This window comes from Toxorhynchites rutilus, chromosome 1 (assembly GCF_029784135.1).
Source record: "Toxorhynchites rutilus septentrionalis strain SRP chromosome 1, ASM2978413v1, whole genome shotgun sequence".
Classification (NCBI taxonomy): domain Eukaryota; kingdom Metazoa; phylum Arthropoda; class Insecta; order Diptera; family Culicidae; genus Toxorhynchites; species Toxorhynchites rutilus.
In genome coordinates, this window is record NC_073744.1 from 101,318,592 (window position 1) to 101,334,023 (window position 15,432).

A 15,432-nucleotide genomic window follows, 5' to 3' on the forward strand; every position below is an offset into this window, starting at 1 on the left:
TTTTAGTAGCATCGTTGTTTCACAGAGTAGTACTCAGGGGTGCTTTTTTTGACCTTGACTGTAGTAGTATGACAGTCATGGTAGTTCGAACTTTTCTTTTGTCAGCTATTTGCGAAGTGCTACATACTGCTAGACAGTTACGGAATTTTTCCTTATCTTCAACTCTTCAATCGCTGAAGAGAATGGAGGATAATAGGAACGATTGAATTTTAGTTCAGGAGTCACCAAATTGTGCATCGAGGATGATTAGGGTGTGTTTGGAGTCGATATGATTGCGGTCTTGTAAGAAGTGTGAGTGTAGGTTCAGTTGGGGATTACGTCCAAAGAAATGATAATGGCATGCATGTTTGAGAGAGCGTTTGAGGTTTGACCAGTGTTCGAGTTGCATGATTGTTGTTAGACGTATCCAAGGAATAGTAAAAAGGCGGGCCACTAGTTTGATGATAACTGTAACGGATAGCGATATAAATAAGTTAGGATGAAGACTCTGTGAAATGAAAAGACACTATGGGCTGAGGAATCATATATGCGAAAGGCGTGTATGCATGACACATGATTATTATTGCGAAAACCGAATTATTCGTAATATGAGATTTCTGAATTTCTTGTTGGAATTAAATGTTCGACGAACAAATAATAAAGAAAAAAAAATGAACTTTTTTTTTCACCTCCTCTGGGCGGATTTGTGACATTGGCACAAATTTTGTTTTGTGTGTTACTTGGATAATATTCACCACAAATAATGCTATAAAATATCCACCTATCGCGCCAAAGAGTATTTCCGGAGGCCGTCATGCATAAAATGACCATGACCCAACTGGGGTCAATCATCGATTAGCGTCCAAGCCATTAAGACGTTTTTCTTCAGATGTTCAAAACTTTGATCACAACTGAAGGTTGTGCCAGCTAATAATCGACGGGCTGAAGATTGTCCCAGGAACATCAATTCGACGAGCTGAAGGTGGTGCCAGTGGAATACAAAAAGAGCAAGGTACTGAAGATTGTGCCATTGTGCATCCGTACTGAAGGTGGTACCAGTCAACCAAATATCAAAGCTGCAACGCAGCTGCGGACAAGGCAGAGCGACGCGAGCTGGTGGACAATTCCGGTACACAAATTTATTAAATAAAATAAAGAGGGTAGTTCACAAAAAAAGTTTTTACAATTTGTTCTCTTTTCGAACTCCCACATCCGAAAACGACCCGCAAAGAAGAGTCGGTAACAACGGGTCTCGCCTCAATGAATCCACTGGCTTCGGTGTCTTCAACAAAAATTCTTGCGCCTTCCGTAAACTGCAGGAACCTTTTTCCTTATATGTTGCTTAGCTGGCAGCAATCGACTTCGCATTGGGGATGACTTCCAACAATCCTGCAAACCATTTCTTCATTTTCTCGGATAGTCTCAGTTCAATTGAGCCTCTTCGATTGATAAAAACTGGTAGGCACCCATCTTATTTCCTCACAACAGTGAGGCAGCAAATGAGTGCACTGATTGAAAGATCGTATAAGATAACCTTTGTATGGGTCCCCTCTCATTGTTCAATTCCTGGTAATGAGAAGGCGAACTCCCTCGTAAAAGGGGGGGGGGGTGTGGCTAGGAAGGTGAATTGTTTGATAGACAGATTTCATACGGGAGCCGATCTGGCGTAGTGGTAACATCCATGCCTCTCACGCTAAAAGGTCACGAGTTCAATTCTCACTCCCGACATTCTTCCAAAAATGGAAGTAAAAGTGACGAACCAGCCAAATGAGTTGAAAGTCACTATAATACAGAAAAAAAAAAAAGATTTCATACGATGAATTTTTCCAATTATTGCGTCACGGTTCCCTCTTGAGTTGGCAAACCGGTTGGGACACTGGAAGTCTTGGGCCGTGATTACATTCAATTATCTCAAATGTTTCTTCGAGAGCGTGGTTCATAGGTTTGGACGTAAGTCGTCACTTCATTCGTGTAATGAGCAGACTTATATCCAATCACTACTCGCTAAATGAGCATCTCCACAGAATTGGCCTCGTGGATAACAATATATGTCGATGTGGAAACGGTTACGATGACATCGATCACGTAGTTTTGCAATGTACGAATAATGACGCCGAAAGAGAGCATCTTTTGAATATTCTTGGGGCCCAAGGAAGACAACCCTATGTCCCTATAAGAGATGTGTTGGGGAACCGTGATATCTACTATATGCAGTCTGTTTATACTGTTCGTCTGTTCTTCCCTTGTTTCTTTCTGTTTTATTAGTTGTGTCTGTCTTATCCCTTATCTCATCGTCGCCTACTTTCGACAATCAGTCAAACACCAGATAACAACCCTAGTTACAACGCACATCGTTATTGTGCTGGCGTAAAACCTCTAATGAGAAAAAGTTACTCCTTTTCCCATGCTCCCTCACCTGATCCTTCCATCAAGAATGTTACCCTACTAAACTTGAGTAAACCGCGAGTAATCGGTCCAATCCTATTAGATATTAGGAGGAGGAGAAGGAGGAAGAGGAGGCGGAAATGGTGAATTGATCGAATCGCATTCATTATGAAAAAAAAAAAATGTGAAAAAGTGTAAGTGTAAGGCATTTTCTCGCCGACAATCACGAATCGAATTCATATATTCAACGGGTCCGTACCCCTGGAGTGTGTTCCTTCCATCCGCGATCTCGGTGTGTCCATCGACAACAAACTTCGATTCAACGAACACATCAACGTAACCACCGCCAAAGCGTTCTCAGCCCTAGGATTTGTTCGACGTAGTACGTAGTAACTTCCAGGATATCTACGCCATGAAGACACTATACTGCTCATTAGTTCGTAGTATCTTGGAGTATGCGATATGTGTGTGGGCTCCATTTCACACAACCCAAACAATCCGTTTTTCGCAATCCAGTGTTTCGTTTAATGCACCTTCCCGTCAACTTCGTGAGCGTTAGTTACTGTTCATTAGACGACATAGAACCTCCTATGGTTATTGAAACCCGTTGGATGTTTCTCTTCGTTTGTTCAATAGTTTGACATGCTTAAAAATGTATTTAAAAATAGGATTAAGGGTTATTAAGTTATGATCAGTCTGTGGAATCGTTTTCTAACATTCGATAAATAAATAAATAAATATTCCCAGAACAACAATCTTTTTTGGTACCTATCTTTAAATCAGGCGCTAAATCTGACACACGTAATTATCGTGGAATTGTCATTATCTCTTGTATTCCTAAACTATTCGAAGCAATAGTGAATGAAAAAGTTTTCCAACAAGTGAAACATAGAATAACTTGTATGCAACATGACTTCTTCAAAGGCTGATGGTATTTGTGACTTTTATTTTGAATGCAATGGAAAATGGCAAACACGTAGGAGCTCTTTACACTGACTACAGTAAAGATCGCATCGACCGCATATATGTTGTATAAAAAATAATCAGGAATCCGATTAGAAACTAGTCACATATCGTAAATCATTCGAAAACAAATACTTGTTTATATATCGTAAATCATTCGAAAACAAATACTTGTTTATCTTTCCTTATTTTGTAATCAACATCAACTCATCAACTGTGATCAACTTTTTTCTAACGAAAAGCTTAACGGAACTAAACGTGTTACCGATAAGTTGGCTTAATTCGAAGAATACAAGAAATTGTGGATTAAATAAAATACTTTTCTTTTATACAATGTATATTACTTAAATCATTCCGATCAATTACAATTATTATTCGTTAAAAAGTGTCTTATGTCGATTCGATAAATAAGATGTGGTTCTTTAGTAATATTTTTGATCTCATCTTCGTCGAACACTTGAGGCCTCTCTTGCCATTTCCATATAACACGATGAACGAAAGTATTTTTGAAGGATGCTATTGTTTCTTCAGTACATTTCATCTGTTCTGGAAATAACGATGTCTTCTGTTGTTTGTGAAAATAATAAAATTTGTTGGCGCGTTTTGAAAACATTTTCAAATAGTCATCACGTGTTCCGCTCAGGAATAATAGCGCTCTGGGCACGTAAAATCTGTCGGGTTCATTCGAGTTGCGAACAGTGTAGCCCAGACGTTCGTCCCCTCCCTTGATCTCGTGTTTTTCCAAGCGATCAAAAAAACATTCAATGTCCTTTAGAGCAAACATCTTTTTGCATCGTACAGGCATCGTGGCCGTATATGTTGTGTCGGAATTTTCGATAGTTCTATAGGGTTTGTTTAAGGCCTTTGCATATTTCTCACATATGCGTAGTCTTTCGTGGAGAGGTTGTTTACGTACATCTTCGCCACCTATTATTATTGCATCAATTATGTGAAATGCATGTATGTGTGTTTGTTTTTTTCCTTCCCCTTGCATTTCTTTAACAATTTCGCCATAAACTAGGGTTCTTGGGAAAAACTCTAAATGCACATCTTTTACGGGAATCCATCTGCGTTGTGCTAGATCATATTGCATGATTTCTTTGCCACCTCTGCCCAGGAAAAACGAGCGTGTATTCTTGCCAGAATTTTCTGCGTTGCTCAATGGCACAAAATACCAATCATGAAGAGAACAGAACATACTTCCAATCTTCGAACCATTGAGCAATTTCTCTGCTGACGCGAGGAATACCTTCTCGTGTTTCCATTGTCCAAGTAACTCATCAACGTATAAGTCCGGTGCTAATCTAGAGTCCATTCTTCTAATATTATCCTCCAATTTCCAAAGGCTTAAACATCTGGTTTTAATTTCTCCTTGTTTCTCTTCGTGTAGGTTACTATCTGCGCAAAAGTGTGCAATTTTTGCTAATCCAACTATTTGGTTTTTTCCTATTTCATTATTACTATCACAAATATATTGGAAGAATGCATGGTCTCCCATTAGAACATCGTAGGGGACAAGTTCTAAAACGTCGTCTCCTTTACCTTTTTTGTTGAATAACAAGCTGTTTATATCAGATAGATGTCTTTGAATTGTGTCAGTGCCCGGTATCTTCCATTTACATACTAAATATCGTTCGGAATTAGCTGGTCTGCTTGTATTAGGTTTACAGATACATATTTTCCTAAAGCATTTATAAACTAGGTACAATAAACCAACACTGAACGGCGTGAATAAATCGAACAGCTTCACGACAAAATGCCCACCAGTGCGTACGATATTTAAAGCTACTAATATTTGACATAGATACAGCTGTTTCGAAAGAATTTCCTGTATATTCTCTTGTCCTTCGACAGAGAATCCACCATCTGCCATCATAATGTGTACCCCAGATTCGGTTTGTTTCATCACATAATCCGTAAAACTTTCTATGTTCGTCGGATCAAATATATTCCCATCATCTTTTGGGCCATAATATGGATCAAATGTTTCGGCGCTTCCAGCGATAAAGTCATGTAGTTTAAAATCATTCTCCCCTCGAAGGGTGAAGCCAAATCCTTTGGCATGCCATTTTTTACGCCATAACATATATTCGGAAAAGCCACCAGGACCAGCACAAACATCAGCAAAGTAAAGCAAATCATTCTCACGTACCATCGCATTTCCGCATTCGTCTGTTGGATTGCTGAACATATAATCGAACATAGCGTCTATATTAGCCATTTTCACGGCCGCTCTGTTCATGAAAATATTCGATTTTATGGTCTCAAATGGGTTCGATCTAGCTCGTGCTCCCCGTAGGTCCCTCGGCAAGAGTTTGTCGAATGCTGACTTATTTTCTAGAATTTGTTTCAAGATGACTTCATCGCAAAAAGTCGTTTCGTCGTCTATAGTTAATTTTGGATGCCCTCGTTTTACCCAACTCTCCAGCGTGTCTCTATATATGTTGATCGCTGCTTCGTGGTTTTCCATCCAATTCACGTTTTCGGGTATATTCAGTTGTTCCATCGAGTCATCCCAGCATGAACTGGTGGCATCTAGTTTCAAATTATCATAGCCTAAAATAGTAAGTTTTTCATATTATATCTGTAGTAAAATTGTACAGTATTTCAACAAATATTATAAAATAGCCATGCTATTACAAAGTGATTTACTTGATAAGTTCGACTTACCAAGTCCTGAACGTCCTTTCTGAGTAGAAATTTCTACTATGTTCAAACGACCTTGTCCGCTTTTTCCAAGACCCTTGGTACGATCATAATTCATTTTTTCCATCATCCTTCTGGATTGTTCCGAAAAATATGCATTGGAATCCGTTTTCGCAGGTGACAAAAAAGTTTTAGGTCCTTTTGTAACATTTTCCGTGCATAGCTTTTTTGGTTTACTTTGGAAATCGTTTTCATTTTCGCTGGATTGATCCTCATCACTAGAACTTTTTGTTTCATTAGAGTGCATGTCTTTATTGAAACTTTCAAACCCATATGATTGAGTAGATTGCTCTGATTCCGATTCGCTAGACGACATTGTCGTAGATATTTATATTTATAATCAAATTTTAGGATGACTTCAACGGAATTGCAATGGTCTGGTATACCATGTAATTGTCATAATATTGCTATCTTTCATCAAAGATAATTGAAGCATAGAAGGTGGGACGGTGGATATTTGCCAAAAGTGTCAGAGGCATTGTTGATACACTGAGAGGAAAATTTAGTATATATGACCAATTTTTTGGTAAATATTACCAATTCGCTAGTCATTTTCTACCCTACTAATCATTGGTACATCAGCGACGTTTAGATTATTGAACAGACCTTCAATGTGACACGTTTAATTGAACATTTTTGTAAACATCGAGTTCGGGGACCAAATTATGGCGCCACATTAAAGTTGCCACCAGACGTCGACACTGTACCACTCACATCGCCAATGTTCAATTACAGGCCAAAATCGCCTCCAAAGCGACACTGAGTGATGCCTTGGCATGTCGCATTAAATTTAAATTCCTGTATTATGTCATAATGCATAATGTCATAAGCAATGAACACACATTTATTTTCCACTTGCAACAGTATTCACGATGATTGGATGGATGAATATACGACTCCTACATGCATCTAGTGCGACTATTGTCATGCGTATATACGATTTACTACAGACAACCCAAAAACGAATGACGGAAAACGTTCTTGATTATTATGATAATTATTATAGATTCTTGTAAATACATGTATGTTTGGAATATTAAGTTGAAAATTATTCTTAAGTCAGAATATTTCCGGTTTTGAGAAAAGTGAAAGTTAAAGTTGTTTTTTTTATTTTTAACTTTTAAGAACGAAAGATTATCTGTTTGCCGGTCTTTTGAGTTCTGATAAATATAGTGACATAAACAAATTAGTTCAACTTCGTCATTCAATTGCACTTAACTCAAAACTGTAGACATGAGATTATGAACTTGACAAACCAAGCTGCCAAGTATGCCAACCCAGCAAACATTAAATCGTATATAGAGCATCGAATATCTGATATTTTGGGTGGTATATGATGCGCCCAAATAGCATATACAGTAAGTTACCTCTAATCCTCGACATACCGAGATACTACTCAGTGTCGCATTAGAGGTGATTGGCCTGTAATTGGACATTCACAATGATAGTGGTACAATGTCGACGTCTTGTGGCGACTTCCAATCTGGGGCCATACTTCGGGTACCAAACTCGATGTTTACAAAATATCCAATTAGAGATGGAAAAGTCCTATTATTTGTATCCCATTACAGGTCTGTCCAATTAACTAAATGTCGAATAGAGGTAACTTACTGTACATGCAAGGTTATTAGGCAATACCTAATAACATAATGGGCCTGATTCTCGAATACACTACGAATACACTTCACGGTGGAAACGGAATGAAACGTATTCGCGATGACAACGGTATGGTGTCGACATCTGGATACGAGATTAGTTTCTCACTAAACTTATTATTATAATATCAAATTATCTTCAGATGAAATTTTTGTATGAGATTATTATATCCCATGAAGAAAACAGAGGTTTCCACTCACATTGAATACCAGTTTTATAGGAAGAAGTTAATTTTCATTAATGATTTTTTATTTGAAAAGTGATCATTCTGCCTGAAAACTCATCATTATCTTCGACACTTCACTAACTCGTAAAACGTAGTTCAATGGCGTGCCGTTTATTTCGTTTCCACCGTGAAGTGTATTCGAGAATCAGGCCCAATAAGTCTGTTGTCATACGAATATACGATTCATCACTGCCATAAAATGGCGGAAAATATTAAAGTAAAATGTTCGGCCCAGGGAATCACCATTTTTGTATGTATATAGAACCTTTATAAACATTATGTTTGTACAAATAGGAATTAATCAATTGACTTTCAGGGATATAAATGTTTGATATGAGTGGGGCCACGCTTATAAAATTGCTTCGATGGGATTTGAACTCCGGTTGTTTGGATTATCAAGCAGTAGCTATCTCGTACGGCTACCTGAAATATGATTCTAGGGCAATTAAAGTTCTTCCATATGATACGAAAGAGTTGCACTCGGATACTTCATTCCTGATTGTTTATTGTGCTTTAGTTCGCTAAATCGCTAAATTTATATAGAAATGGTTAAATAAAATTCAGTACTACATGTTTCAAGTAATCAAATAACATGAAGTAAAAAATTTCATTCATATTTTAACAATTTAAAACTGCCTTCGGGCCTGCCCAGCAAACATTAAATCGTAAAAAAAATTCGAGGGGTTGTATCAGAGACACGACCGCTTAGAACGTAGGACTACGAAATCTTTTTTCTTTTGAAATTTGATGGTTTATCATTTCGAATATTATTTGCGAATACGTCGAAATTTCATAAATAATTTTTTTGTAAAAAGTTCCGGGGACCCTGAAAATGTTTAATGGCTTGCGTAGTTTTGTAGACTCATCTCGAGAAGTAACGATCATTTTTTGCCCTTGCGAGAACAATACGCTATGGTCATATGTCGCAATTCGTTTCTTTATATCAATGCACGCATTGCACTGAATATTAACGAGTGGCATCTTCCGTGTATCGCCATCGAAGACGAATGAACTCTCTGAGTTTCAAGTGTCTATAATTCAAAAAAATAAGAAGAAGAAGTGTATCGCCATTCAACAAGCATCAAACACGCGTCTAACAGATGCATACAGTTGCAGTGCTAAAAATGAAACATCGCAAGAATGACCGTTTATGTAAATCGTTTCTCGACTCTCGGTCGATACCGTCAACAAAGTTTCTAAGTTCTATGTTTTGCGCAATGAAAACACACACTGATGTTTAGAAGCGACCTAAAATCATTTGTACTCTTCTCTTTTTTCGCCTGCTTTGCCATGCCTCGGATGGTTGTGTTAATTGCAATGCCAGATGCACTTCAAGTGAAATATTCACTAACGTTCACAGCTCGAAGGGATACATTAAACACAAAACGAGCAGAATAAGCGACCTTTGTTGTTTCGGGCACAGAAATATTCTGAGAATTTTCCTCAGAGGAGATGCAATACTTATACGCTAGCAACAGCTTACATACTATGCAATTTTTTTCTTTTCGCTATCCCCCTTCGTTATTTTTGTTCTAGCGGCTGCATAAGTTACCCGTTATTGACAGCTCTGTTCGGGAAAGCACACAAATGGACAGAACAAATGTATGGAAAAATAAGAATGCTTCCATTTTTCATCAATTTAAACCATATACAGACTATGGGATTGTAATGTATAGCATATCAAACAAACAAAAATCTTAGAACAATTTCCAATTCGATTGGTATACAAAACGTTTAAATCCGTTAGTAGCAAAAAAATTGTTATTAACGTTAACTTTATTTAATAAAAAAGTGACCTGTTTTCTGATTTGACACCCTTAATGTAAGACATAGTCCTACGTCAAAAATCTGAAATTGGAGGCGATATACATACATCTAAGACACATTACTTGTATAATGTGTATAACTGGCATATGCATATGAAATTGGAGGCCATATACATGTATATGGGGTATATGATGTAATATAAACGATAATTATATGATTTATTATTTTCTAGGATGTATGTATATCGCCTCCACGTTTGCATGTATGGGCTGGCTAGGTGCATCATATACATGCAATATATATTAATCATACTTGTATGTTTGTGAATATAATCCTCAAAATAAAAAAGACGGGTGGGTAATGTCAGGGACATAACTGGAGTGACGTAGGACTATACAAAGGGGACAGCTTTTGTTAAATATATATTTTAAATATATTGTTTTATTTTCTTCTCCTACGTGAATACCTACCTATCTACCTGAAAAATGGATTAGTTTACTGTTTACTCTTTATGAATATGTTGAGGGTTGAAAAGAACCTTTGGTGTTGTGTTTTTGTTATCACTCGATATTCCCATCTTGTTCGGTTAAACCTTCCTGTTTAGCTATTACGTTTGCCACTCGCCACAGCTTTCACAGTTGGAAAATTTCTTCCTATCCAGCTTGTGACATATTGTTCAGTAAATTACATTTAATGCGACGTGCCGGAGAAGCAGTTTGCCACTCACTGAAACTAATTGTTGCCTTGATGAGCGCCGAACCGAAGCTGCTCTGTTCTTGATGCGGGTTTTCTGATTGTCGTGAGCAGCTTTGCAAGCCAACTCGAGCACTCCGACGGCCGAAACTCTATAATCGCTGTTAGGTATACTGGTGCTCCGGCACCAATCCGTTCGGCCTAGTTACCCTTGCGGAGCAATCAGTGAATGCGACCAACAGAGAACTGGAGACCTGCACGGTTCGAGTGAGACTTTGCCTTTTCCTTAACTTGTCCTCCTTTGTTACGTCCACGGTACCGATGCCGTACAACCACACGGGTTTACGGTTTGAAAGAAAATAAGATATTTTTTTGGGGTCCACGTGTTTTATACTCTAGCGGTACACACTCACAGGATAGATACAAATCGGCAGACTCAGCCAGAGGGGCGAGTCCAACGAGACGAACGAATGAGCGTTAAAAGGGAGCGATGGCAAAAAAAATACATTCATTACGATTTGTTCGCTCGTTGGATTCACATGCAGGCTGAAAAGGGTCCTTTTCAGGATCACAAAATTATCTTCAATCTAAAGAGTTTATTGTTTTGTTGTCACTCGATATCCCCATCTTGTTCGGCTAAACCTTTCTGTTTAGCGATTGCATTTGCCACTCGCCTCATCTTTCACAGTTGTAAAATTTCTTCCCATCCACCTTGTGACATATTTTACAGTAAATTACATTCAATGCAACGTACCGAAGCGCCACTCAGTGTCGCATTGGAGGCGATTTGAACCTGTAATTGAACATTTGCGATGACAGTGGTACAGTGTCGACTTTCAATGTGCGGTCATAATTTGGATCTCTATGTTTACAAAAATGTCCAACTAAATAAGTCGCATTACATGTCCGTCCAATTAGCTAAATGTCGAACTAATTGTAAATTACTGTACTTTCAATCTGGAAACAATTTAAGAGTTGGTGAAAATTGAATAATCTTGAAAGTCCCCAACTATCAATAAGCTCAGAACTACTGCCAAATTCACATACTCATCAGATCCTGGCAAACAAATTATGAAAACATCAATTTGTGTTTTATTATTATTTTGGATAATGTTTTAGAACGCATTGAACTTTATTTCCTAAACTCTTTTTTTGGAAGGTTTAATGGCCCTGAAAAGCGCCTTGTTTTATGGAATGGTTCCAATTTAGAAAACTTAGTACTCGTGGTTTTGAAAAAAAAACCATTTCGAACACCCTCGATGCCGCCTTGTTCTGGATTTGCCACCAAAGCAGATTGTAAAAAGAACAAACTTTTTTCTTCTGCTACCTGCTGCCGTTTTGCGATTGCGTTTGCCACTCGCCACTCGCTGCAACTGCCTGTTGTTGTCTTGATGTGTTCTGTTCTGAATGCGGTTTTTCTTATCGTCGCGAGCAGCTTTACCAGCCAACTCGATCACTTCGGCGGCCGAAACTATATAACGGCGGCGACTGGTGCACTGGTACTAACGCGCTCGGCCTAGGTACCCTTGCGGGGAACTCCATATCAACACGGTTCGAGCGGGACTTTGCCTTTCCCTTCACTTTTCCTCCTTTACCATGTCCAGACATGGGTGCTTGGGTTGGTTTGTTGATGTGTTGTGATGCGAACCGATGTGGTGTACGGTTTGAATGAGAATGATCGTTACGGCAGCGGAGCGGGGATTTTTAAGCTGACTGGCTGCCTCGAGAATTACGCATGTGTGAGACTGCGACCAATGTTTCGTTCATTTTTTTCTTTTTCCTTTCCAATCGTGCTTCATTCTATTTCGCTGCTGCTCTGGTTGCCCGTTTTGGTCGGTACGATTTGAGGAGCACAAAATGGACCAATCAAAAATGGGCACATAGTGAATTTTGAGAATGCTTGATATTTCACAATTATTCAATTATTTATCTCAAGAAAAATGAAATGTTATTCGTTATGATAGATGCGTAGATATATTTCCTATCAATTGATGCAAAAACCTTTGCGATCTATTGAGAAATGCTCGAGTTATAAGCGTTCCAAATCTTGCATTTTTTCGTACTTGTTCAGTGCCTAGATTTCCATTTCACCCCCTATATCTTCCGGTTAGACGTAGTCCTACGTCAATAATTACACTAAACCTTCATTTCAAACAACTTATACAGTTACCAAATCACGCAATAAACATCAATAATTGCTGGAAATCTCTTATCAATATTTGTTTTAAATTTAAAAATGTGCTTAACTCCAGTTTTGTTGACAACTTTTATGCATTCAATTAAATCGTACGATAAATCATATATAAACATAAACATTCCATAACCTTTCATCCTTCATTAAACACCTCGTAGTAGAAATCTGTCAGTATGCATACACTCTCCTACGAAACATAGTGGAAAAAAATATATTCGTCGATGTAAACAAGCAGTGAAAAAGGAGACACTTTTCGACGAGTGATTTGTATGAAGTTCCACTGCCGTGGGTACATCCTACGAAAAAAAATTGGTAGACACAAATGTCAAACAAAACTATGGTTTGTAAGTCCAGTGTTGGCCTAATTTTGGTTTCAATAATGGCTGATTTGTTGGCCCTCCATTGGTTCATTATAATTGAGTAATATAATTGTTATTTCAAATATTTTTATTCTTATTAATATTCTTTTATAAAATATTGAAAAGCTTTTCGTGCAGGCTTTTAGCGAGCGAGTTGAGTATCACAGTACTTAGAAGTGTGCTTTTTAGGACACTTGCGAAATTTTGCTGGATCGCAAATTGCATCAACTCGTTCTCATCTTCGAAGATTATTTGACGCCGGAAATCGGCACCACGTCGTACGTACTCGAACGGGACATCGAAACAGTAACCCTCGATAGTGCATCTCGTACGCTATTCGCTTTCTTTGATGGGGCTCACGCTGGTCACAGTTATCTCTTATTCGAATACGTTGTCAAATATGATAACCGCGTTCAACACATGAAACAGCGTTATTTCTACAAAATAGAACGAATTGCGTAACACAGTGCCAAATATTTTAAAAATTATTGAGCATTTACCTATTTTTACTGGAAATCCCAATGGAAGCTGCATAGTGAAAAAATCTCTCAGTTTAGTCACATGCGGATTGATCATTGTGGATCAAAATTGGCAGTACTTGTTCTTTAAATTTAATAAGAAATTCTCCACCCAGCCACATACCGAGCCGGAAGTCAGCAGCACCTGCTCGTCGTTTTAATCTTGTGACAGCGGAACACCAAATCTGCCGGAAGAAAACCATTGTTATTAATAATATTCCGAACATCTTTCACATATCTTACTACGAAATTTATCTAAAATGGCCAAGGTTCGTAGCGCTGTCGACCGGTTTCGAAACCGGCACCAAATCGTCATTATTGCCACTATTGACCGCCTTCACCAATGACCAATGGATCTTTACCTTTGTCTACGTCCTTCCTTTGGCGGATTGCTTGATTGCCGATCGAATGCTCCAACCGCGCTTCTAATGATTGCCTCCGCGCTGACAATACGACCAGAATTAAAGATGTTACTGTTTGATGTGACGCTCCAAGTTCGAGCGGAGGCAGCATGTACCGAGCCAGCAACGAAGCGCCTTGAAGCAAATTTACCACGCAAACTGACTCTCCCAGGCATCCTCAGACGCAGATTTTCTGTTGTTGAGCTCCGTGAAGTCGTGATTTGTGGAGGAAATTGTGTGGCAAATAGGACACATATCGCTCCGATCCTTCGATGGATGGATTAGTGGGCTGCTGTCGATGGTAGTGATGGTAATGGTTTTCGCTGGGTTCCGTCGCCAAGTACTGCTGTAGAATTAATGTTGTCGTGACGCTGTGTTTGAAATTTTGGAACTTTCGCCGTAGCATATCGTTCATTAGCTAGTGGAGTTTTTGCTACAGACAGTATATTATTGGAATAACATCGACAATCTGCACTGTTGCTGCTGCTTCTCATCCGAGTCGATGTTGTCCGAATCGGTGCTGGTAGTCTTTTTAGCTGTTGATTGCTCAGTGTGAAATGGTTGTTGTTGGTTTCCTCGCTGCTGACGGTACGATTGACCCAACTGATATCCATTGTTTCCTGGAACAACAAATCCATCGAGAGGCGGTCCATTGCTGCTGTTGGTTGCGATCTGCGGACAATAGAATGAGGGGAAAAATCAAACAATAATCGGATCATCAATCAATTGTTACGGCGACATCCGCCGTTTTGGCCTCTAAACGCTTACGGCTACATGAAACTTTTGCTATGGATTCTACAATTTTAGGCTGGAAAATGAAAATATTTAGATAAAATGAATCATAATAAAAACCGAATGTTTACCTCCAAATCGCTTCGCTTCCATTAGAGAAATGGCGGTTGCGCGCACACACAGTTAAGCGGACCTCACACGGTCAAATTTATTGACAATACGATGACATTTGAGAGCATAATGACAGCTGAACATGGCCGACAACGCAGAAATCCGGATTTTCTGATTTTCGGGCATCAATATCGTGACATTTCATATGGATGCATGATGATGACGTTTTACCTCACGGACTTCCAGACTGAGTTGCCAGATTTGCAAGCGGACATTTAATGTTTGTTAGTCTTTTTTGCGATTGCAATTAAAATTTATAAACTTCTGAAATTGTAGGAATCATAAATGAAAGCTTGGTTTGCAAACTGATACAGTAATTTACATTTAATGCGACATGCCGAGGAACCACTCAGTGTCGCATTGGAGGCGATTTGACCTGTAATTGGACATTGAAGATGAGAGTGGTACAGCGTTGACGTCTGGCGGCGAATTTCAATGTGGGGCCATAATTTGGGTCCGAACTCGATGTTTAAGAAAATGTTTAACTAAACGTGTCGCATACAGGTCTGTCCAATTAGAAAATTGTCGCATTAAATGTAAATTACTGTACCTAAAATAGCAAAATACAGTACTTTTCGCGATACAAATCAAAACCTCAAAGTAAACTGACAATGTGATGGTGAGAGAGTGAATGAAAATTAACAACGTCTTAGGAATTTTTTAACATTGAACTCGCGGTAGC

The 15,432-nt window shown here is 38.6% G+C and overlaps 1 protein-coding gene and 1 long non-coding RNA gene across 4 annotated transcripts; both read right to left on the reverse strand.

Annotated features, from left to right (window-relative positions):
* Positions 1-3,496: 3,496 nt before the first annotated feature.
* LOC129770327 (cap-specific mRNA (nucleoside-2'-O-)-methyltransferase 1) lies at positions 3,497-6,437 on the reverse strand. Its single transcript, XM_055773067.1, has 2 exons — positions 5,998-6,437; positions 3,497-5,883 (listed from the first exon to the last, which is right to left on the reverse strand). The coding sequence occupies exons 1-2, from the start codon at positions 6,347-6,349 to the stop codon at positions 3,686-3,688; spliced, it is 2,550 nt and encodes an 849-aa protein (XP_055629042.1). The 5' UTR covers positions 6,350-6,437; the 3' UTR covers positions 3,497-3,685.
* A 6,628-nt stretch (positions 6,438-13,065) lies between these two features.
* LOC129762415 (uncharacterized) lies at positions 13,066-14,839 on the reverse strand. Of its 3 annotated transcripts, XR_008740617.1 has the most exons (5): positions 14,711-14,830; positions 14,616-14,655; positions 13,809-14,519; positions 13,429-13,631; positions 13,066-13,365 (listed from the first exon to the last, which is right to left on the reverse strand). It is a non-coding gene; the product is annotated as an uncharacterized LOC129762415 (long non-coding RNA). The 3 variants fall into 3 exon arrangements; XR_008740618.1 differs by having other exon boundaries at positions 13,690-14,655; positions 14,711-14,839; XR_008740616.1 differs by having other exon boundaries at positions 13,809-14,655; positions 14,711-14,831.
* Positions 14,840-15,432: the final 593 nt, after the last annotated feature.

What these genes read in the sequence shown, in the direction of transcription:
- LOC129770327 (XM_055773067.1), bottom strand. Translation starts at nt 6,349, where the DNA reads ATGTCGTCTAGCGAATCGGAATCAGAGCAATCTACTCAATCATATGGG. An exon ending in GAAAGGACGTTCAGGACTTG is followed by an intron (nt 5,884 to 5,997) that starts GTAAGTCGAACT and finishes TTACTATTTTAG; the next exon opens with GCTATGATAATTTGAAACTA.